Source organism: Ostrea edulis, chromosome 2 (assembly GCF_947568905.1).
Source record: "Ostrea edulis chromosome 2, xbOstEdul1.1, whole genome shotgun sequence".
NCBI classification, from domain to species: Eukaryota; Metazoa; Mollusca; class Bivalvia; order Ostreida; family Ostreidae; genus Ostrea; species Ostrea edulis.
In genome coordinates, this window is record NC_079165.1 from 91,247,059 (window position 1) to 91,272,691 (window position 25,633).

The 25,633-nt window shown below is 35.4% G+C and overlaps 1 protein-coding gene and 1 non-coding gene across 15 annotated transcripts in view; both read right to left on the reverse strand.

Annotated features, from left to right (window-relative positions):
* Window positions 1-1,376: 1,376 nt before the first annotated feature.
* The window catches only part of LOC125680607 (bromodomain-containing protein 3-like), a 35,590-nt gene continuing 11,333 nt past the window's right edge, over window positions 1,377-25,633 (reverse strand). For 4 of the 14 annotated variants that reach the window (XM_048920290.2, XM_056155430.1, XM_056155432.1 and 1 more), the window contains exons 5-24: window positions 25,474-25,620; window positions 25,321-25,389; window positions 24,926-25,243; window positions 24,492-24,722; window positions 22,321-22,416; window positions 22,003-22,104; window positions 21,365-21,658; window positions 20,660-21,101; window positions 20,386-20,556; window positions 20,146-20,277; window positions 18,550-18,681; window positions 12,662-12,735; window positions 11,467-11,737; window positions 11,279-11,374; window positions 10,921-11,202; window positions 8,571-8,692; window positions 8,278-8,415; window positions 7,369-7,460; window positions 6,770-6,917; window positions 1,377-3,034 (exon numbers count right to left, since the gene is read on the reverse strand). In XM_048920290.2, coding sequence (XP_048776247.2) covers window positions 2,969-3,034; window positions 6,770-6,917; window positions 7,369-7,460; window positions 8,278-8,415; window positions 8,571-8,692; window positions 10,921-11,202; window positions 11,279-11,374; window positions 11,467-11,737; window positions 12,662-12,735; window positions 18,550-18,681; window positions 20,146-20,277; window positions 20,386-20,556; window positions 20,660-21,101; window positions 21,365-21,658; window positions 22,003-22,104; window positions 22,321-22,416; window positions 24,492-24,722; window positions 24,926-25,243; window positions 25,321-25,389; window positions 25,474-25,620 — 3,423 coding nt within the window. In that variant the 3' untranslated portion in view covers window positions 1,377-2,968. Of the gene's footprint in view, window positions 6,918-7,368; window positions 7,461-8,277; window positions 8,416-8,570; window positions 8,693-10,920; window positions 11,203-11,278; window positions 11,375-11,466; window positions 11,738-12,661; window positions 12,736-18,549; window positions 18,682-20,145; window positions 20,278-20,385; window positions 20,557-20,659; window positions 21,102-21,364; window positions 21,659-22,002; window positions 22,105-22,320; window positions 22,417-24,491; window positions 24,723-24,925; window positions 25,244-25,320; window positions 25,390-25,473; window positions 25,621-25,633 lie in introns of all 14 variants that reach the window. The other 10 variants (XM_056155436.1, XM_056155437.1, XM_056155438.1 and 7 more) reach the window with 4 other exon arrangements.
* Window positions 21,177-21,313, reverse strand: LOC125682623 (small nucleolar RNA SNORD10). Its single transcript, XR_007372629.1, has one exon. It is a non-coding gene; the product is annotated as a small nucleolar RNA SNORD10 (small nucleolar RNA).

Below are 25,633 nucleotides of genomic sequence, written 5' to 3' on the forward strand. Positions count from 1 at the left end.
TTCTCATAGGAAAAAATTGAAATTAGTAGGTCTATCAACATTCCTAGAGAGGACCGATTATGCACAAAATGTAAGTCTAATATCATTGAAAATGAAATACATTTTTAATAACGTGAAAAATATGATAACGAAATAAAAGAAATATTTGATTTTGTAGAGAGAAAAAAAATTCCAAAAATTTCTATATTAGATAATGAGCAAAAACTATTTTGGCTACTGAACACAAAAAGAAAAAAAAATTCTTGATCTTGTGGGCAGATTTATTTACAATATTGAATAACATGGTATAGTAATATATGTACCCATCTTATTGATATCTCTGAAATGAAGAGATATATATCTATATGGAATCACAATTTACAAAGACAACTTAGATCGCTCTTAACCTTTAGGGGATTTTTTTTTTTTTTTTACCATAAAGATATCTATCAATGTAAGAGATATAACTCTCAAAGTTCGAAATATATCTCTTACAGATTTTCAGAAAGATGAGATATGTACGTATGTATCTCTTAAAGCTAATCAGAAAAAATATTTTCCATTGACTACGATTTCTCCTATATGTGTGACATTCAATAAGCAAATGCAAACATGGCAGGAAAGTTGGAGGTCACTGGGTCACCAGGCTTAGCCTAGCGTGTGCACGACATTACTAGTGTATCAGGGTTTTATTCCCTTCATTTTCCACGAACTGATAGGATGTTACATTTAGATATATTTCTTTTGTTATTCCCCACTTCCTTTGGCAAAAATAGGGCACCGCTAAATGATACGCCCGCATACATTATTGATCCAGGAATTTGAACAAGCAAGAAAGGATCATCCACAAAAGGATTTCGTCGGAGTTGCATTAACAATGTATTTTGCATTAAACAAATCCAAGGGCTGTAACTCCTTCGAATATAGTGGGACAGCATTCCCCGTAATTTGCAGATCTACACATCGGGATCTTCCTTTTTTAATACAAAGTTTCATTGAAATCCCCCAAAGGGTTTAAAAGGAATTGCGAAGACAACGTACTTGAGTAAAATAAATCGAAGCCCAAGGGCACTAACTCCTTCAAAAATAATGGTGCAGCATTCCCCTTGTAATATGCACATCTCCACATTGTGATCTTTCTTTGTACCAAAATTCATCAAAATCCCCCAAAGGGTTTATAAGGAGTTGCGAAGACAAAAGTTAAAGGGACAGACGGACGACTGCGGTATAGCATAATACGTGCGCATTTTTATATTTTCAACAAACACAGACTATGCTTTCTGTAACGTATCGCATTTCCCAAACGCTTCAAATACACTAGTGCAGCATTGATCTATAATCCCGTCAGCTACTGGCAAATACAGCAAGTCCAACTGATTAAATGAAAAGAATGATAGTTATGTTGCCATCTTTATTTGGTTGTACATACATGTACCACATAACAAAACTGATAGTCATTTACATAATAAGCAAGGAATTGATGAAAGAATGTTCAATTGATTGTTTTATTATCGACTTACTTCTGGAAGGTCCACTACTAATGTGAAAACTCCAAATACATTATCTAGCAGATAATGCCTGAGAGTACATCTGTTGTTAATATCCCTGTCACATGACCAGCCTCCAGAAATAGGAATTTGTTTATTTAGAGAATGGTATACATGTGAATAGGTAGATAACTAGGAATGGATTAATTGCGAGATCTCCGGTCCATAGTCTCTTTACCAGAGATTAACACACTAGGTAATTCACAACATCTGTTTGACTACAAAAAGCTAATGTAGTTGTCACCACATAAACAGCACAAAGTAGGATCTTATAAAAAAACATCTAAGTACAGAATGAAAAATATTTAAGCACAAGATCACTGATGATACAATGATATGTACAGAGGCCATATGATCTACTGCATCACTCTCATTTCCAACATGTACAACTACTAAATAAATTACTTTCAACAAAAGATCTCCAATAGTAACATTTTTGGCATACACATCATCTTGGACAATAGAAAAATGCATAAATTTTTTCCCGCCCCAAATTCCTTATCAAAGTAATGACTTTCATGTGAAAAAACAAGTTTACTAATACAATATTGATTTTAACCCCAAGATTTATAATTTAATAGTCAAAATGCTATCATAAAAAAATCAAACAAGATATAATAATAGGCAAGTTTATTAAAACATAGTATTTACAATGTAGCAGCTTTTTAAATATATTGTACGTTTCTGTACCATAAACAATTGGCTCACACATGCACTTCTCCACTTAAAATATATATATACTTTCTATTTTTGAACACAAAAACTTGCTAAACTAACATATTAATACATAGCACCCTCTCACTTCAAAAGTAGGTTGAATTTAAGTTGGTATTTTGATATTGTGTACATTGCACACAAACACTTTGTTTACACATGTTTACAGTACTTGGGATTTTCTAGATGCACTTGCAGCAATTGCTGTGGAATAATGAGAGAAAATGTTCTGATGATTTATTATGCATACTAGAGAAAATATACAAAACTTGGTGTGTGATGATGTGTAAAATATCAATGAATAAAGTAGAAATGCTGCAAATAAGCCACCGAATGTTGTTGAACAACACTTTTTATCTGTACAAGGATACATTAATGTACCACATCATTTGATGTGAAATAAATAATCTAGTAATATCTAAAACATTCAAATACATGCATCTATGAACCAGCACAGGATTGGTAACATTTGGGAGATATTTACAACCAATACTGGGGTTCAAGAATCTTTTTTGTCTATTAGTTTCTAGCATGCAAAAATATACAACTTTTGCATTGAATTGACTACAACCACAATATATTGGCTTCTTATGGAAAAGAACTGGCTTTACAGCTTGTCATTGCACAACAGGATTTAGGAGATGAAAAATACTTATGAAAATATCTAAAGTAAATGACTTAAAAATATTCTGATGTTTGAATCCATGGGTCCCCTACTTTGTTCTTCATTACATAGTCTCTTCAAAAGCAGCCATCATTTCACTCTGAGCATTCATGTCTATTTTGTGAGCCATCTGAAAAATAAGATCTTGTGTAATTAATATACATGTAGGCCAGGCACATGTGTCTTTACACTAGCATGTAATTACATAATCTTTTAGCACGATGAAAGAGGCTCTGCAAAAAGGGAAAACCAATACCAACTAAAACAATGACGTTGATTCTAAAATTACATGCTGAGGGTTTATTTTATGGCAAAATCAGTAAGAAATTAGGCGTCTTAAAGGCCACATGTTATAAAATTGTCAATCATGGGAACTGTTGCACCGAAAGTGTCGCCAATGAAGCTCACACCGGATGTGCTTCTGTTTATCGAGTATGAAATTAAAAAGAAGTCAAGTGGATATAATAGAGAAATCAGATAAAATTTATTAAGACGAAATATTTGTACCCCTGACAATGTACCATCGGTGTCTGTAATTTGTAGATTTGGGAAATGACTTTCAAGAAACTGCAACAACAACAAAATCCAAGAGAAGCATATTTCGTCTGAACACGAACAAAGTGTTGAAAACTTCTTTGCTACTGATTTTATTGCAATTTAGGGCGAGTCAGTTATTTATTTATTATTTTTTTTGACGAAGTGAGTGTCGTTCGTACCGCGGGTAATCGCAATCATGGACCTGCAGTTAGGGGTGGACCAGCGATATAGGTTCAAAGGTACGCCAGTAATGCAACATTAACAATCAAACTTTGCTGTGGTTTATTATGACGTTATAGAAGCACGTCTAATGCTAACGAAATGCTGAATTTCTTTAATAATGCGTTACAGGAGAGGGATGGTTTGGGGAATTTAGTTTTTGATAGAACTCGCAACTTGCAGTTGTTAATTCAATCAACAGTATCCAGAGATGGTTACTTCCGAATTTCTTAAGAAAATGTGGGTATATATAACAGTAAAAGACATCAAAGCATCCAATTGCCATGTGTTGAAAATAAATGTTTTTTCCAAGTAGAATATCTATTGATCTTATTACTTAATCTGAAAAATTATTTTAGGGGCAAGATCAAATGTTCAATCTTTGACAAAACTGAGTTTGCATAGTTCACACTAAGACTCCCCCCCCCCCCCCCCCCCCCCCCCCCCCAACAACCTGTTCACAAGTCCAGAAATTACAGGTAAGGGTAGAGTACAGCATCTCAGTCCTTAAAGTTGTGTGCATCCAAAGATACATGTATATTATCCATTACATGTAAAGTTTGAATCACATAAAAGCTACAAATACTGAGGACTAGACTTGCTGCAAAAACGAAAACTCTGCCCCTCATTTGGAGAATAGATCCTCCACCTTTAGTTCATATCAATGAACGGTGGTACATCATCCATTTTAAGGAGGTACTTTACATCGTCATAATGGCTGACTTCCTTTTAAGGGACTCCAATCCTCAGCAATGTTTGGTAACTCGCGTAAAATCCGGAAAAAGTTTATTCATATCATAAATTCCGGCATTTATATTTTTTGGAACTCTTCTTTGAAAAAAGAATAAGAATTCACAGATGTAAACAAACGGAAATGGAGGGGAATTGTATACGAGAAAGAGATAAGAAAGGTCGGTTCAAGAAAGCCTCGTCTACTGCTACTACAACCATTAGCACATGTATCGATGCAAATAACAACCACCCTGACTTCATCGATGTCTACAGCGAAGATCCACTAGCACAGGTAGATGAATATGATGAAAATAAAGAGACATTTGACCTGTTCCAAGGCAGAAGAGTTGTTGAATTTTCAATACTGGTGGATCATTTGCAAAGAGGGTGCTTTCTGTGTCATACGCCTTTGGATCTTGTTGACTGAGAAAGAGAGACGTTATGGACTAGCCAGCTTACTGTATGCGAGATGCAGGAAGTGCGATGAACTGACGATCATTCCAACTGGTAAACATACTTTTTCAGGATTATCAGCTGACATCATTCAACTGGCAGCAAGGTGTGGAGAAACTGAATTCAATCAGTATGTTTTTCCAACAAACAACATCAATCCAGTGGCATCAAAGATCACAGGACTAACTTTTGATGGTACATTGCTGTACAAGAATGGCATTCCTTTACTAGCTGTTTCTCTAGAGAAGTGCTTGGTATCATTCTTTGATTGGCTGAAGAATTCTGGTATCAATGATCCAGTGTTGTTTGCTCATAATGGAAGGAAGTTTGACAGCCTTATTTTTAGTAGATCTGTTCTGAATAGTGGGAAAGACGAATATGGAAAGATTATTTGTGGGTTTTGTGACACCTTGCCAATGCTGAACGAACATGCATCAGGATCCCATCTGAACTTTTCTTTGGAGACTTTGGTAAAGGATATTCTTGGGTGTACTTTTAGTGCACATGATGCAGTTGAAGACTGTAGATATCTCCAGAAAGTTGTTGAGCATCACAATATTGACTTATTTTATCTTCAGTATAGTTTTACTACGAAGTACATCATTGATATCATAAAGCAGATGGAAACTTCCAAAAAAAAATCTACATACTCTTATGCCATTAGTTGAAAATCACATTATTTCTGAAAGCATGTGTAAAAAGATATCTTTTTCAGGACTAGGTTTCAAACATCTGCAGATAGCACATCAGAGAAGAGGCTATGATGGGATACACAGCTTATTTACAGAGAATTTTCAGGGCAAGCCCAGGATTACAAAGCGCACATCTATCATTACTGCTGTGTTCAAATTCATGGAAGAGAGATAACACTACATTCTGAAAATTGATGTCCTATTGATTTCAGTCATTATCTTTTATATTTTACTGGATACAATGCAATTTATTTTTATTTTTGTAATCCTTTCACCCAATGGATATTTTGTTTAGGCAGCAAACAAGTCAACATACAGTATATGAAATACAATTTGATGAAACTGAGATAATTCTTTTTGTTTTCTATTATTTACTGTATACGTAATGATCAATTATCTCATAAGATCACCTGGATACAATGGTAAATAATTATCAATTCTTTGTCATAATAACAAGTCCGTATGAAAAGCTTCACAATAATGGTAAAAAAATACATCTTCATTTTTTTGCACCTGAGGGACGGAGTACCTTAAAACATGAATGAAAATTTAAATATCAGCAATATTTGCCTATTCATTTAAAAAATCATTGCCTAGCTGAGTAGCTCAGTAGGTTAACACATCGACTACTGAACTATAGATCGCGGGTTAAGAGTCCAGCAGGGTTTTTATTTTTTTTAAGATTGTTTTCTACTAAAACTGCATTTTTTGACTAAATTGAGTAAATTTGAAAGTTTTCAATTTCAATGTCCTCCACTTTTCATCCATATCAAATTTCTCTAGTGTAGCATACATCCTTAAGAATGAATTGAAATTTTAACACAAATGGAGACAGTAGAGAGAAAATTCTGTAAAAAATTGATAAAATTTTGAAATGATGCAGGGATTTATAACTTGACAAGTGCTCAAGAACCTAAATTTTTCTTGGTCTTGCTGGTTGACTAAGTTTTTCAGTATGGATGTTCCTGAAGAGCTATTGTTATACCCCTAGTGTCAGGAAAGTTTTTTAAACTTTGGTACCAAAAGAAAATTCTTGTCACAAGGAATGCACAACAGAAATACAAGATCCCTATCCCTTACCATTCAAAAGCTATGAGCAAGGTTGAAATTTTAGACAGAATGACAGTGAGAGACAAGAGAAAACAAAATGCCCTTCAATCTAAAGGCATAAAACTGATTGCACCGACAGTTATAAAATCATCAAGAATAAAATATATCATCACTATACATACAGCTTCCCGCTTGCGTCTTTCTTGCTCCTTCTTCCTCTCCCTCTCCTTTGCAGCTGCCACCTTCTCCGCTTCTAGTTGCTGTCTGCGCTGTTCTTGTTCTTGCTGAGCTCTTCGTGCCATTTCTAGAGCTTCCTCCTCTTCTCTTTCCCTAAATACATAAACTTAATACCATAAAATAATATCCTCACAAGTTCATTATCAGGCATTTAGTTTTATCTCTTTCCCTAAATACACAAAATTAATCCATGATATACATCATCAAGCATCCTTGTTCATCTTTTTCCAATTAATGAATTTTCAATTCAATTCTGAACCAAACATTGCAAACAATGCTGTACTTGTTTGGCTTATTACGAAACCTACAAATGTATTTATAACGATGTACAACACTAGTTGTTTGATTTACGAAACCTACAAATGTATTTATAACAATGTACAACACTAGTTGTTTGACTTACGAAACCTACAAATGTATTTATAACGATGTACAACAAGTTGTTTGACTTACAAAACCTACAAATGTATTTATATCGATATACAACACTCGTTGTTTGACTTACGAAACCTACAAATGTATTTATTACAAATTTAAGTCCTACCTCAACTTTTCTCTCTCTTCCCTCTGCCTTTCCCTTTCCATGTTTACTTTATACATCTTTCTTTGTTCTTCTTGGAATTTAATGGCCTTTTCCTAAAATATCAAACTTACAATAATACAAACAAGAGGTACTGTGAGCAATGCTAATCCTAAGAATATCCCCCGCTTACCCCAATCTCCCAAAGGGTGTTGTTAATAGGTATAAATTACCTCTTTCCTGAGTGTAAAAATATGGTATGCCTTTATAGAAGAAAATGGAAGATATAGTCCGAACACAAATCCATGGTATAAATCTATAATTTTGACCTTGAGATCAAAGGTCAAGGTCATAAAGAGGTCATGAATGTACATGACACATAGTCTCATGGTGATACACCCATGTTTTATGGTACGACTGTCAAAGAACAAAGTCATGGCCCTGACACGAATCCAATGTAAAAAACCTTTAATTTTGACCTTGAGGTCAAGGTCATATGAAGGTCATGAAGGTACCGACACATCGTCTCATGGTGATCCACCTGTGTGTCAAATATGGTATGCCTGTGTCAAAGAACAAAGAAGTTATGGTGCGGACACAAATCCATTGTAATTTTTTTTTTAAATTTTGACCTTAAGGTCAAAGTCACATAGAGGTCATGAAGGTACGTGACACATCGTCTCATGGTGATCCACCTGTGTGTCAAATATGGTATGCCTATGTCAAAGAACAAAGAAGTTATGGCCCGTACACGAATCTGCACAGACAGAGTGATTCCTATATACCTTAAATTCAGTCAAGAACGAAGTTCTGGGGGTGGGTGGGGGGGTTGGGGGGTGTAAAAACAAAAATAAAAGAAATGTACTGTACATATAAGCAAATTAAATTTTGGTACTCAGAGATAAATACATGATACAGCTACAATGTTCCTACCCTTTCTTCCTTTTCTTTGGCCTGCTTGCGATAAAGTTCAAATGTCTGCATGGCGTTGGACTTCTTGACAGAACTTGATCCTCCTCCAGCCGCCAGACTTGACCAAGACGCTGCATTTTTCATCTTCACACCATCCTGCTAAATACAGACATATTCAGAAAATTATAGCTCTAGTAGTAAAAGAATCACTTAGCATGCGATCCCTAGCAAGCTAGAGACATTCAAAATGGAATTATATATTAATACATTTCTCTTAATACAGTAGTAAGACTAAGAAAAACATGGATATCTACCTTTTTGATTTGCTGGGACTGACTTTTGCTTGGATCAGGCCTTTTGTTCACATCATTCATCTGATGATGACCCATGTGACTTGGTCCTCCAACACCAAATGACACACCAACTCCGCTGGCAGCTGCTCAATAAACAGAAGACTTGCCATTAAATTTTGATATTAATCTTTTAAACTAAACTGGAGAATAACATGTATATTTTGCCCTTACACATGCTCTACTGCAAACTGACATTAGGGATTCCCTTAAACAGTTTCAGAGGGGCGCCCCGCCCTGCCGCCTTTTGCTGCCGCCCCTCTGCCCTTTCCTAAATTTGAAACAAAAAATCGCCGCCCTTTAGCCATTGAAGACAACACAAAAATTCCCCTTTTTGTACCCCAATTACAAACGTCTGTTTTGTGAAGTTCGTTTTAGATCATAATCATGCAGTATTTGACCAGGTAAATTAAACAGATCGTAATTGATCACTGGTGTCTAATCCGATAATTGGAAGCACGTGATAACGGTAAACATCCGTAGAAACTGTCTAAGTATGGTATCATTTTCAAAAAAAGTTTATACTACTTCAATCTCGCGAAATTTGTTCGGTACGATATTGTGACAAGTTTTTCAATTTGAAAAAAAAAAAGGTGACCGTTTTCTTTTCATCACTATATATATGCATTTACCGTTTTGCTTTTACGTGAACCACTTATAATCGGTACACGACTGAAGTGAACCTAGCTAGCTAGATGCGCGGATTGGCATGCGCTCTTGTGTACCCCAAGAAGTATGAAGGGGTTATTATAAGCAGTTTGAGAAAAGCCATTTGAAACCCATGTCATTTCGTGGCACACCATTCCTTCACTGCTTTTATCACAAGAGAGATGTCAGTTCTATTATCAATTTGTGTAGTAATTCCCCGGCCATGTTGCACACAAATATACTTGGAAATTCATTTTTAAAACACGAACACGAAGTATTCATCTATGGAAATAACATTCTTAATAATATCTAGAAGATTATTAAAATTCTTCTGATACGTCAAAAGTTGTTAGGTATAATATCTATAATTAGCGATATGTAAATCAGATAAACAAGAGAGACAACTCAATTTCGCAGAGATCGTGTGACAAGACTATTTTACCGTATCAAAATAAATTTTTAATATATACGGGTAAAATATAACTTAATCCATATCAATTAACCATTATTCCGGTGTCAATTGACTCTGTGCAATATTTCAAAACAAGGCACAGAAATTCCTGAAACTTCGCACAGCTTCAATTAAACTTTCAAATAACGTTTTTCAGTGTTGATCTTCCGTACGAAAATTTTAAGTGATGGGGAATTGCATGTATTCGATCAACAGTTAACAAAAACAGGAGTTAAAATATTTTCATTTATGAGTAACAAATAACTTAAAGTAAGGTTTGCGACATTTTGGCATGTAGCAAACAAAATCACGTTGCATATCAGTATATTCAGTAGGAATTTACCTTTTGAAAATTGGCTTTTTAAAAAAATCGCCCGTGTTGTTTTTTGACCAGATGGGCTTAATTTTGTGATGGTTTACATTTACGTGATCTTTGTACAAACGGGAATATCAGTGTTATAAAAACTAATCGAGGCAAACTTATGGGGTAAAAAGCTGGTAGAATTCTTAGAAAGAGTATTATCTATAAGAGTATACTAGTTGGTAGAAATTTTTTATTTCAAAACACAAAAAATATTACTTTTTATATCTTTAATAAAATTTAAATTGGTTGCCATGGCAACAAAAAATGCATATTGAGCAGCTTTACAAGGTCTACGTCAGAAAAATTTCATTTTAAACATAATATTTGGACCATAAACATTTAAGAAACCATATAAAATTACTACCCACCGGGCTTTGTTTCCTTGGCAACAGATTAAAAAGAATTATTTCATTCATTGTTACTTTGTTTTATAATTGTACAATTTTTGAAGAGTGCATTGAGCATTTTCATGAACAAATACAATTCCAAATCACAAAACCTTGACTTGTGAGGATGTGATGTTTAATACCCCGAACCAAGCGAGGGTTCCCTTCTGCCCCTGTCTGAGGTACTAATTTTCCCTGCCCTTTTGAAGCTGCTGTGGGAATCATTAGACATGTAGTATATCATGACAAATATGGGGAGAATAATTAATTCAAAATGAGATTACTGTGATCTACACTGAAGAGTAGGCTATAGAAGTAAAAGAATGATGAAAACAACAAATTGTTACACAATCTACAAGATATAAAATCCATTTAAATATCAAAATATTAGTGAAGAGTGCAAAGTTACTCATCAGTAGCATGATAGAACAGTAAATGGCAGATTAAGTGATGTGCTTCACTCACAGACAGTGGCCCCAGGAGGAGCTGGGGGTGCAGATTTTGATGGACTAGTTTTGGGACTATCACTGGAATCATCATCACTGATGAAGAATTTGGCCATCCCAGAGTCTTTTTGACGCTCAATGACAACAGGATTGGTTGGCAGTGACATTCCCATGGGAGGTGATATTGGTCTGGCATCAGGGTAGTACTTTTGTTCCTGGGGGGAATTTGTAGACATAGGTGAAGAGACCGGCATTACTATAGGTTTACTAGCTATGCTGGGAGGGGGATTCACAGCTGGAACTGCAACAAACAACATCTCTATTAGTCCCTTTCTTCATAATACTGCAATTCATACATCTACATGTCTTATACTCACTGGTAGATTTAGCAACTGGTTTTGCCGTTGCCAAGGCAACAGGTCGACTAGGTTGTTGTGGAAGTGAATGAGTCATTGGACGCACAACTGGTGCTTCTGGAACGAGTAACATACATGTATCAAATAAGAATTAAATCTGCTCAGTTATCAACGTAAAGTTCTCTTCTCCCCAGCGTCTCCCTACTCACCTATGGCTGATGTGTTGGGTTGTATGACTGGCGTTGGTAAACTGTTTATGCTGGGGAGGACAGTCCCAGAGGTCTGAGTGTTATGTAAAAGTGGTGGAGGTTGAGAGGTGAGTGGTGCAGTAGGCATCATGGATTGACCCGAGTAGTGCGAGGCATTGTGAACAAGAGGTGGTGGGGATTGTAACTGTGGCTGTGGTGACACCATCACTGTGTTGCTACCTCCTATGTGAATTTTCATGGGTGGAGACATGGCAGGGCTTCCTGGGGCCATCTATAAATGTAAACAAATTAGTGATCCAAGAGTCTTCTACTCTCATCGTAATCATATGTGCAGCGAGGACACCGATATTTAAAAATTGTTTACGACATTTCATCATCCTTGTCAATTAATTAATAATTTCCTCAAAAAATATTAACAACCCAACTTGAATTTGTTTTGATTTTTAAACTTAAAAATGTGGCATGCATCATACACAAATAAACATTACAATGTCAAACTACACAAAGCAGTCACAGCTAAATACTATCCTGACCGACAAATATGGACGGTTTTACGGGAAAGGGATATTCACTCATCAAACTAGACGTGTTAGATTGATCTGAATTCCAACGTTTACATTCAAGTTCGAAATATTTTAAAGTCCAATATACATATTCACTAAATTCTTTTTTCTTGGTATCGGGATATAATAAAGTAAAAAATAAAATCCAGTACTCAAACTTTTATCTATAGCACTATCGCCCTGCTGGCTTTGCAGTAAATTTTTAAACAATGTAAACAAGTTCCATTATGACGTCATCCTAGTGACGTTATGTGGGCAATGTTAAACACAATACAGTCATGATTGTAACGTCAGAACATTAAACTATCACTGAACTATATATTATAATGGAACTGTTAAAATTTCTGTATCTATAGAAGTGCCTTACATTAGCATTGTATAATGTTCTGAGGCCACAATCATAACTGTATTATGTTTAACGTTGCCCACATAACGTCTTGAGCACGACATCATAGTGTAACTTTTGAAATTGTTTGAAAATCTACCGACGAGCCGGCAGGTCAAAAGTGCTATAAAAATTTGAGTATTGGATTTTATTTTTTTGACTTTATATATACATATATATATTAAGCAAAAGTTTGTAACAGTTCTACTAGATTTATCTAAATAAAGGTAAATATGTTTACTACTACCTTTGCTCCGTGTCCCCTCCCTAGGGATTTGAATTTTTGGTTTTTCTTTACTTTGGCCTTCTTGTCTGGGGACCCTGAAATTAGAGTTCCAGATGAGCATCTGCCCCGATTTACATGCATCATATAAATTCTGCAAGAAATCAACTGACAACAGCATTCCTTCTGCTTCGTGAAATAAACTTCAATCAATGGAATTCTCCTTCATGTTGCTTGATACAAAAATCATGACAAAATATATTTTTCAGACTGGCCCCATATACAAGTGCTGTTGTGACCTTGAAATAATGACCTCAATATCTATAGAAGCTTTGCCTTTGACCATCCACTATCCTTGTCCCAAATACAAATTCTACAGGTTGAACATATATTCCAATTCTGTGATCTGAAAACCTAAACATCATCTAGGTTGAACATATATTCCAATTCTGTGATCTGAAAACCTAAACATCATCTTCTTTGATCATCATTCCCATGAATTCACAGATAAGAGCACAATCCCAATTCAGGACAGTATTTCATAAATTTTACCTCCAATCCACTAAATTTCTGAATTTGAAGTCATGCTGGAGTTTTGATGATGGGCAGACAATAATAATTAGTCTTCAATGCTAAGCCTTAATAAGTTGGAATGTTTTTCCTCCATTGCCTAACCTCTACAAGTACCTAAATACATAGTTCTAAGGAGGTGACACAATATGCCCAGGACAAATTGACAATGACCTGACCTTTTGATCAGTCACACAACTTCTTGAATGACCTTCAATTCACTAAGCAAGAAATCTTTTCATCTTAATGACTATCAGGTAATGGGTTCTCTATACCCATAAAAATCAAATCCTGCTTTGAAGAAAGTTTGACAAGGATTACCGAGTCTTGTAGAATCTCCACAACCTTTGAAATCAAACCAACAACCAACCCGAACCTGCCTGTAAGAAGTAAGAATAGGTAAAGGGTATTCTCGAACAACTATTGGTCATCTTGTCACGAAATTACATACACCACACCATGGCTATCAGTCGAATGCCAATGGGTTTGCACTACATAGCAGAAACCCCAACCTTTTGACAGAAAACAACAGGCATCATCTACCTGCCTATCAAGTCCAATGTCTACAAGGTAAAGGAAATTGTACTACTTTTTTGATATCATTTTCAGTATATATCAACTATTAAGATTGTGCACTCGGTCTACAAATTTATGATTGCATCAAATTCACAAAGCATTCAAATTTTACAACATGCCTGTACTCCAACCTAACCCCAACTTGATAATTTGAAGGAATGGGTCTGATAAGTTAGATCAAAATATTAGAACTGATTGCAGATTTCTGAAAAAGATTCTATATTCTAAATAAACTCCAACCTGTTTTTCATTTCACGATATATCCCTTTAAATCGTCCTGTGGAGATCTGGGTTAGAATAGGTCCTCAAAAGATTCTATATTCTAAATAAACTCCAACCTGTTTTTCATTTCAAGATATATCCCTTTAAATCGTCCTGTGGAGATCTGGATTAGAAGAGGTCCTCAGTACCCCTTGCTGTCGTAAGGTGACTAATGGGGCGATCCTTCGGATGAGACCGCAAAACCGAGGTCCAGTGTCACAGCAGGTGTGGCACAATAAAGATCCCTCTCTGCTCAAATGCCGTTAGTGCCGAGCATAGGCCTAAATTTAGCAGCCCTTCACCAGCAGTGGCAACATCCATATGGGTGAAATATTCTCTTGAGGGGCATTAAACAATATTCAATCAATCCCTTTAAATCTCTCTTCATCATCAATATACACTCCAAATGTTATCCTTGTGAATGGTTTTTAGTTGTAGTCATACCCTCTTTCATATACTGTTCCTTTGCTATTGGTGGTGAAAATTTCTTGAGACACCTAGATCATGTATGTGAACTTAATTTAGTGTAACTAAAATTTGGAGCAAAGGGTGCTCATGCACTATTTGGTGTATTCATAATTTAACCTCTTCTACTATGCATGACAACGGACAGATTTCATTTTCACATTTTAGTCCAGCCACAGATCACAAAATTTGAATCCTACTAAAACAAGTACACATTCAGCAATCTTGTCAATCCGAAGTTCATGTACATAAATCAAAGTACAAATTCTGTACTCTGTTCACAACAGGTCATTTCAGCAACATATTCAAGCTCATAATCACATTAACAAGACCTTCCAAACACACCCCTCCCCATTTAAGATCATTCATTGACACACCAAATACCAAGGTTTCAAGCCACTTGAAACAAGGAAGCAGTTGTAGCTAAAGCATAACTTACATCTCCCAGCCCTCTTGATTCAAGATCATGACAATCATTTCAGTAACGAACATTCAGCTAAAACTCCGAATTACGAGTCTCATGAAAATTCTGTAGAATAAGCCATTTCTAAACTTAAGGCAGTCCGAATGATTTACAAAATATTTTGAGAACATATTGAAGCATTTTCTTGGCAACCACCAAAAAAATAAAATAAACTCCACACGGGAGAGACATCAGCCCTCTTTCAACTCAATTTTATCACATTTTCAATTACAAACATTTCATTTTCCACTATTGCATCAAAATTACAACTTTTGTTCCACCCCTCCAAAATAGTTTACCATATCTACCCTTCCTGAGCCAAGATTCTATCCTCTTTGGGAGTTTTAACGCCACTGGAATCGAAGATTGGGGGGCATATAATTTTTGGCCTGTCTGTGGCAAAAAACTTTTAAACCTTGGGTCATACCTTTTACACCATAAAGGGGATGTGCTTTCATATTTGGTCTGTGCTGTTCCATTCAAACCAAAATCTTAAAATGATTTGGCGACTGTAACACTGACCTACTTTTACAAAATCTGAATGAGCCATATCTGTCAAATTGAAAGAGCAGTCTTCACGAAAACTCAGTAGTCCGAAGACCGAGGCCAGTGAATTTTACGGTCGGGTCAGTAAAAATTAAAAATCAGGAAGTCAGTGGGCTTGTTGACTTTTTGTAAGTCACATTAAATATAATGTTGGATTTAGACATCTTAACGTCTTATTTGCTTAAATTTACTATCAAAATAGAAAATAAATAAAAACTTAGCACATAGTGTTTGGACATTGTGGTTTGTTTATGTCATAAAGAACGATAACTATACTTGTAATTGTCAAAAAACTTGTACGTTGATCACGTGAATATTAAACGAACAACTTGTTGAAACAACAAAAATGGCCGCGTTCTGTATTGCACCGCACACCGGTAATTGCTGCTTTATTGCATTGTTCAATTAAAATGAACATCAATTGCAGTTATCTCTGATTTTATGCAATTTCTATAGTTTATAGAATTAATATATCGTTTACATTTGATGTTTGTAGAGAAGGCTAGTCTGGCTACTTCCTAAGGTGCACTTGGGCTGTTTTCATGTTTGTGAAAAATATGTGAATTTGAAGTCTTGTTGTTTGGGGGCCAAGAGAGAAAATACTGTGTACATGTGTTGTTTTTCTGGTATCGACAGAAAGGATGTCTTAGGGTGGATATGAATACGAGTAATAACCATAGTTCCAGTAAATTAATTGTACAATTTTACAATGCATTCCATAATGTATGTGATAAACATGAAAATTTAGGGGGCCAGTAAATTTCACTGTGGGCCAGTAAATTCAGACAGTTCACTGGCCAGCAAGTTTTAAATGTTTTCGTAAAGACTGTAAGTGGTATTGCTTTTACATTTCACTTATGTATTTCCTGTGAAAACACCTTTCCAACTATACCAGATTTGTTGACCGTAACCTAGTTTTTCAAAAATATTAAAAAGTCATCTTTCATAATCACCTTTCATATTTGGTCCTTGTGGCAATATCATTCCATTAACACCAAAATCTTTTGACCTGGTGACCTTTACATTAAACTACTTTTAGGAAATTTGAATATAAGCCATATCTTTCAAATCAAAAGAGGTACTGTTTTAATATTAAGCCGTGTGCATTTTTTGAGAGAAGACCTTTCCAATGATTCCAGATTTGTTGACCTTGACCATTACCGATTTAGTTCTCAAAAAAATATTTTCAGTCTTGCAGTTCCACTTTATTGTAATCTGGGGGCATCAGTGTTTCACACACAATTCTTGGTTTTTTCTTGAAAGGATGACTATGACGACAAATTTATATTTTTTTGTCATCATAAATGTACTTGTCAGATGAAGTTCAAAGATCACATGCGTGTGGGTTAGGTCTACAGATATATCCAGTATGATGGTAAAGCATCATTCTCCAAATCTGTTCTACTGTAGTTCAATTTCATCCTTGCATTTTGATTCTTATATATACAATATCGGTCAAGAACATTCTGTGGCATTTGTCCAGCAGACTCTTTGATATTCTCCTCTTGCTCCATACATCGGCTGTGTCTCTTTACCTGTACTCCTCTGCACTCAATACCTCTAGCACAACAACACCTCTAATATATCGCCAGTTCAACCGACCAGTCAGGAAAACAAACCCCAGAAATCAATTTCAAAATAAATCAAAGGAACAATTGCCAAAATCAACCCTACCGAGTGCAGAATGTTTACAGTCAAGAGGCACAGCCACAAAATACATCAGTACACATGTGTTTTCATCATTTATTGACAGTTTTAGAGATCTACATGACATGTATGAGGTAAGCTAAATTCTTTGTATGTACAACAAATGAAAAAATTGCCTTAGCTTCTACAAAATAAAAAATACATACAAAACTGTTTGCCATCTATAATTCTCACATATATGTACAATTCTCTTGTAGAAAATGAAAATTAAAAAAAAAAAGAAAGAAAATGAGCACAGCACAAGTTATAAAATCCTTGGTGACAATAGGTACATGTATAAACTGATACACACATCTAATCAATCACTACAATTTGCTGTTGCTCTCATAATTTGAATAAAAATCTTTCATGCAAAAAAGCTTTTCTTGAATAAATTATGGGGAAAACAAAAATTACTTTAAACCTTGGAGTGCACTGTGTTTAGAGGCCAGCTCATCACGTGGCATTTATAATTTTTTTCATTAAAAAGCTCTCACTGGTTTCATATAAACAGAGGCCCTATACACAGAAACAATATCAGTGTTACTTTGACATAGTGTAAATCTTAACAATAAATGACCTTAAATCCATTAAATATCATGGCACATCCAGGAGGGAACAATTTTTTGTTTGGTTTTTTTTTTTGGTTATCTTTCCTAGTCATTAACTGCCATACTGTACATATTTAATTTACAAAAACTTGTTTACCGAGATATCATCAGACTAAGAATTGCGTCCAGGTAGCAATGGAATGTTTGGGGGGTTAATCATGGGTCAACTCTTAATACTGCTTACCAACATATAACATCTCCACAATCAATAAATTTGTGTTTCATACATGATTGAATAATAATTTACTTTTACCACACACCAAGAACTCAGCATTACATTCAAGTATCATAAGGGGTGAAAACTATTATCACAAACAGATTGTGTTCAACTCGCACTCACAGATGAATGAAAAACCATACTCATATTCAAAATGCTGAATGAAGGTTAATACATCACAAGCACCATAAACTTAAATGAAAAATTATGCAAGTGTTAAAAAATGTTCATATGGCTCTTACAATATTCTACCATAGCAAGTACCAGCTGCATACAACCTATTTGGCTGGCCTCATGACAGTAACACATTCTGCACTCTTTGGCAAGTAATAGACAGAACAAACAACAAATTTCAAGTAATGCATCTGGAAATTGGATTTCTTGACCCATAGAGAATCACTGGAGATTTGTTCAGATCCACCTTTGATATCTGCCCAACACTCTCTGAACACCAATAAGAATGGCGAGGTAAAACAAAGTGATATAAAATGCGTTTGGTGTCCCCCATCAGACTAACCTGACTCTGAATCACTGGAGTCTGAGGAGCTACTAGAGTCACTAGAACTGCTGCTGTCACTTCCTGATGAACTACTGCTGCTGCCACTCAGCCGACTGGATCCGCCCACCACATCCACAGTTCCACTCTCTTCTACAAATAAGAACAACAATATCAAATCTTTACTCTGAGAAGCCTATAGCCACAATGCTCATGAGTTATGCTTCTCTGACACATGAATCTTAAATGAAACTCATGTGATACACATGAGGCCACATACTTTGATCTGGATCTTCTTTGTGCTATAGAAGGACTAATCTAGATTAAATTGACTACCAAATCAAGCATTTTACCCTTCAAGATATTTCCCCTCAAATTCTTTCATTTTCCCTATCACTGAGTTTGAAGTCCCAATCAGGCTTAAAAAGAGGTAGGGACAATATTTTTTATAGATTACTAAATTTTGCTTCCTTTATTTTGCTCCAGTTGCAAGATTTCTGTAAAATCCACATTGATTATAAAAATGTTTTAAGGATTTTTTTTTCATCTGGGATGTTGAAATTGAGAACCTAATAGCAGGGATCTGTCTAGCACCCGACAGTCCAAGATTCCTAATTCCTCAAAAACATAGTTTTCCCCGAAACCTGGATTAATCCCTGCTATTAGAGGATGACAATGCAATATGAAAATAAGTTAAATGACCATTTTCTTGTTATGAAATAAAAGTTAAAAAAAATTTCATACAGGTGAATATGACCTTAATAGAATGTATTTTGTGTACAGGAAATACAAGTTCTGAATCACTGCCCCTTGGTTGCCTTGCATTTAGCCATCCCAAGTAATCATTATATTATCATTAATGCGAGCTTAATCCTTATCATGCTTTCTTAAAAATTATATGGGATGTGATTAGTTGTCAAGAATTCAACACGGAATTTTTATTTTTTTTGATCTTGCAGCACCACTTGGTATTCACTGCATATGAATGATACTTACATGTGTATGTTTAAATTTCATACCATATATAGTATCCCTGTCTTTTATATTATACACATGTATTGCATAGTTTCCTATTTCATGTCCCAAGTAAAACTTTGGTACTAACCCTTCAGACCATTATTTGCAGATGTGAAGAACTTTTCCTAGTTTCCCCTTCCCTTCTAAACAATCTAAGATCAAGTACATTTTGCATGAATTTTGAAATTTTTGGGGATTTAGAAACGGTGATATAGATGATCCCATTAATTTTCAACATCTCCATCTAGAGTGCTACACTTGTCCCATGTTTCGTTGCATTTTCAGACAAGTTCCTTTGAAAATCTTGAAAACATAAAATATGCCAAAAATACAGTAAAAGTGGGTACTTGTGCGCGTACGTGGGTGTGTGCGTCTTATGTTGTAGCTCAATATATATTTTATCAAATACTTGCAACTATGTGTTGGGAAATTATTATTATGTGACCTTGTAATTTGTTTAAATTTCCCTCCATGCATAAATAACCACTCTTACAGTTCATTCAGACTGACAGACAACATGCTCATCATAAAAGCTAATTTCAGCGAGCTAGCGAGACGTTACAACCAATGGATTTTACATGACAGACAAAAACACTGTACCTTTCTTGTTAGGTTTCTTCGCACTTGCTGCCCCACCTCCTAACTGTGCTTTCACATCTTCCAACTGCTTCTTAAGCTCCTGTTTCTTTTCTTTCTGAGCTTCTTCCCTTGATTTCCCAGAATCTTTCCTTGCTATTAAAAAATATAAACACTTGTCAAACAAAGAAATAGTGAACCTCAATAGAAGATTCTCTACACCATGCTCAGAATGTAATGAAAATCATCTGTATCTATGCTTACTGTAGGGCTTCCTTTTGTTCTTCTTTAAACAGGACATCACATAACTTTCCAGTTCTCTGAGTGTTGAGGGTTTGAGAGTTTCAAAATCAATTTCTATTTCATCAGGATTTGAATCTCGCAAGGACGGCTCTCTTGACTGTATAATATACACAACTCTACCCAACTTGTCACCTACAAAATGCAAATTTACACAACTTATGTCATTCAAACTCTATTTGTTCTCTGGCACTTTTGCTTTTCCAACAATTGCCCATTTTACAGGAAGAAAACTTACCTGGCAGTTTATTAATGTCCAAACTTAATTGCCTCTTTTCATCATAAGTCATTGGTTTAGCATTATCTTCATCATCACTGTCCATGGGAACAGGTTGTGTAGGCAGTTGTCCAATTAAATTAGAATTTTTAGTTTTCTTTGCACTAGACACATTCTTATTAGTAGTCCTTTTCCTTCTAGGTTCTGAGGGAGATTTTTTATTTGCTTTGTTTTTCGGCGTTTTCGCCGGTTTTGAAGTGTCCACAGGTTGCGGCACAACTGAAGAAACACTAGTAACAGGCATTGTTAATGGAGTCTCTGTCTCCCCTAATACAGGTTTCACAATTGTCTTCTCCTTCTTCTTTTTCTTCACCTTTTTACTCTCTTTACGTTCTTTCTTCATTTTTAACTTTTGCATATGCTCGTCAGTCAACTTTCCTAGCTGCTCTTGTAAATTCTTAATCTGCAAGAGACCATGGGACTTCAATGATACATACTTACAGCTTTAGATTTCCAATTTATTTTATAACTGTATTCAGTAATCAGAATAAAATTACATCATTTACCAAGTAAATGTTTCATAAACCACATAAAGTTGTAATAAAACATCACAACTTAAGCAGTGAATGAACGTTACACTTGGGTCAAATGACACGCATGTTCTCATCATCTTACGCTTCTACAACACTTGTATTTTACTATATGACACAATGTGGCTCAACTTGCCGTTTCAGTAATTTCCTTGATTTTTTGTTCCCTCTCTTCTTCACTATCTTCATCCTCAGATTCTGACTCTGGCAAGTCTGACTCCTCACTATCACTATCATCCAAGCCATTGCCAGCGTCAAGTGTCTCTTCTGGCATAGTGGCATATTTCACTTCAAACACATCCTGAAGTTTACGTGCCATTACAACCACATCACTATCAGCAGGATTGTATCTATAGCAGTTTGTGAATATTAATCTCATATCCTCTGCAAATTGAGCTGCTGACTTGTATTCACGGTTTTCCATCTTTCTCTGTAAAACAAATTTGGTCAATGTTGATTAAACATACAATGACAACGTTCTCCATCTAAAAATCAATATTTTGTAAATTTTGCATTACCATATCACTGTCCCTCGATATGAATTCATACTGCAAATCATAGCATTTCATGGCCACCCATTTTTCATCTAGGTAATCAACCCCTCCAAAGAATTCAAAACCCCAATAAAATAAAATATGTATACAGAAGACCTCGACATACAAAAACCACAAAATTACACCTCACTAAAAAAAAAGAGAGAAGAGTAAGCCATGCACAAATTTAAAAAGTTTCAACAGTATTTAGATCAGGTATTATAATTTTTATTCAACCTACTTTAATTGTTCCCAAATCCATAGGCCTTTTGATGATATCATGATAATCATGAAGACCTAGAACATCAGCATCCACAGGTTTATAAAATGGCCAAGCGTAAGTCTGAAACGGGCAAGAACATCAAATTATGATAGTGCATATGCAAAATTCAATGGGCCAAAGATCTGTTAAAGAGTTGCACAGTGCAGCTCATCCCAGTTCAACACAACATAATAAATAGCTTGTATTTATACGGTACATGTAATTTCCAAGCAAAGAGTGGCAGGGATGGATCAGTGTGTCAAAAAAAAATATCTTAAGAGCCTGAAAACAACTAACCTGATGTTTCTTGGAAAATAATTCTTTGATTAAATTGTTGCAGTATTTCAGCTGCTCTGACATTTTACCCTTCTTGCTCTTCGCTCCATGCTGGCTCTGAAAAGAGATATTTATTTAAGTCACGGTGACGACTTGGCAATGAATTCACAATTTATTCAATGATTTTATAATTAACCATAAATATCAATAAATTGGATCTTAAACATAAAAGTTAAAAGACCCCATTACATTTAGGAATAATTCATCTATTAATTTCAATGATACAACAGAGTGGTGTTAGGCATTGAATCTTCAGATATATTTCATTATGAAAAGTTAGCCGTCTAATATTAATAACTTTACAGCGCTCCAAGTTGCGAGAAAAACGGTCGCCTTTGCAACCACAAAATAGATATTGTGACTAGAAATTATAATTAAGTCGCATTTTCGCGAGTGGAGAAAATTTGGGCATCCAGTAAAATTTTAGAATCGAGATCGGAAGTCTGAATAAATATTTTTCAGTCTCGGTCAAAGCAGCTTTTGAAAGCAATCAAGATGGCGGGAAAACAAGGTTTAAAGCACTTTGGATACATCAATAGTAAAAGGCAGAAGCCTCAGCCTAGTACATGTAACAAAGAAATTCAAGAATCACACGGAGAAAGTTCTGCATCTAAAGACGACGTTAGCAGTGTCTAAAGAGAAATACAAAAGTAAAAGAACCCCAGTCCTAAAATGCCTGAAGGAATTTTTGTGGTTGATATAAAGAGATGGCAAAATGTTTCGCAGAATTTGTGAGGCAAATTAGCCAGCAACGTCCACCATTTCTGGACACCTGTTGCCTATTTCGCCACGACCGAGTGTACATCTTTCAAACATGAAAGTGTGACTATTCACGGTAACAGTAAGAGTCTACATGTTTTTGTCCGTGACTGCATTATTACTATTAGCAGTAAGTCGAGCAAGGCAACTGTTGCTGTTAATTTTCAAAGACAATCAAACTCGGAATGTAGCGTTCTTATTGATGCTGGTACTAATTGTTCATGAAAAGATTGATCCAACAAAAGTAAAAGCTCTTATTCGTATAAACAGTAAAGGCCCACTTATTGAGAACTTTAAAGCAAATCCTTGTGTGGAACACTGGGTTTTCTTCCCCAGAAACGTACTATAAAATATACAGGATGGCCCAGTGCAATACAACTTTTGCCAGAGTAAATACATGACTTGTTAGCATCCAGTATGTTTCACAGCACATTTCTATTCAGTATAAAAATAAAACAAACAAACACACACATGGGTGTTGATTTTTTACTTGAAAGATATTCAAATTTATAAAAACTTGCAAGTCTTATTTACAATTTTTTTTTTTACTATGGCGAGTAGAAATTTTGAAAATGGCGACCAGAAATATTTCTAGGTTGCCATTTTGCGACCTGATAGTAGATGCGACTTGGAGCACTGCCTTTAGCTACTAAATTGACTTCCACAAGTAAATTTCAGTACAATTTACTTAAAGCCCAACACACATTGAACTATCAATAGTTTTAACAGATCCAAGCAATCCAATTTTAGCCCCATTTCCATTTATGACAGGCATGCAAAAGTTAGTTAAGAAAAGCATTAAAAGTTTCTTGCAATGCTGTATGATCCATGAGTTTGGTGTACTTTTTAAATAAATAAACACTTTAAATGATGTTCACATGCATTACGAAATTAATTCATTCAAGTCTTTTAATAATTTCAGCAGTTCTTCAAAAAATGTGTTCAGATTGACAATTACAAGAAATCCATAAACTTTAAGGAAATCTGGTTCAAGTGCTAATGCAGTGTTTTCCATGTTTCAATAAACTTTGGTATGTAAATGTCCAATACAAATGTATTGGATTTCAAAAATTCTCATCAATCTTAAAAGTAAACAGTGTGAAAATTTGAAAAAAAGAACTTATGATATTTGATATGAAATGCATGAGATATGGAGTTAGAAACTTGTTTGATATATATTGACAATATTTGTGTCCATGTCATGAAGCAGGGATCAAATCCATTTGATACCTGTGATTTACATGGTTTTTGATATCACCTTCAGTGATTGTGACACATGAATGATCATATATCACTGCCTAGATACTGAGGTTGCCGATTAATGCAGATAATACTACAGTACAAAATAGAGCATGCCTAAAACAAGAACATACCTTTTCACCTACCTGTTCTTCTGGCAGGTCTCGCTTGGGTTTGATGATTTTCCTATTACTCTCTCTCCGTACGGCTGGGATCTTACCAGGCACCACAGGCGTGCTCACAACAGTGTTGATAATTTTCTTTTCCACTTTGGGACTAGGCTCATACAATGGATCACCTGGTGACGAGGCCACAAGAACAGGCGTCGTGGTGTCGGCCTTCCGTTTTACACCCCTTTTCACAGTCTAAATTCAAAAAATTACATTTCTATCAAAATACTCAGTATCCACAAAAATTTAAAGAATTCTTCATTCTTAAAAAAAAAAAATGGACAAGATTATGCATGAATTTGCTACAGTTTGAATTTTTTTCCCGTTGAGTATACCCAATTTTGACTTGTTAATTTTAAAAATCAGATAATGTAATACACAATAAACTGAAGATTTACTTTGGTTGGTTGAGCTGGAGGAAGTACATTGTGGTCCATGATTCCCCCTATGCTGGATGTACTACTGGAGATAGCAGTTTTGGATTCGGGTTCTGATCCTGAAGCAGTGGTGGATACATTGGCAGGAGATGGGACACTGACTTCCGATGAATTAGGAGCAAATGCTGTAGTTGAGGTCAAAGAGTTAGGGGTACTTGATGAGGCTTGCTCTGAAGTGGAAACAGCTGACTTGAGAGTGCGAGGTGTGGCCACTTTATTTGCCTTTGGAGTTTTCTTCGGAGCTGCCAGCAACTCTTTTTCCTGAAATAAACAATTTTCCTAACAAAACTAATGTTTTAACTCTTTTTCTGACATAAAATGCAGTTCAATTTCATGTAGATAGCATATCTTGTTACCTCTGGTGGCATCTGTGCCACTTTCTGCAGAAAAAGTTTTTCCAAAACCTGAGCCATTAACACAATGTCCTGAAATGAAAACAAGAGTATACAGCCATTGACCAATAAACCTTTCCTCTACTCTCTCCCCTAAATCAGCACATTTTTTCTTACCTCTTTAGGATTGTTGTATATGTAACAGTTAGTAAACATCTGATTGAAATCCTGAATGCATTCAGTTGCTGAGTAATAGTAATTTGTTTCTAGTCTTTCTTTAATTGTTCCCAAATCCATTGGCTGCTTAATTATGTCATAGTAGTCCTGCAAAATGAAT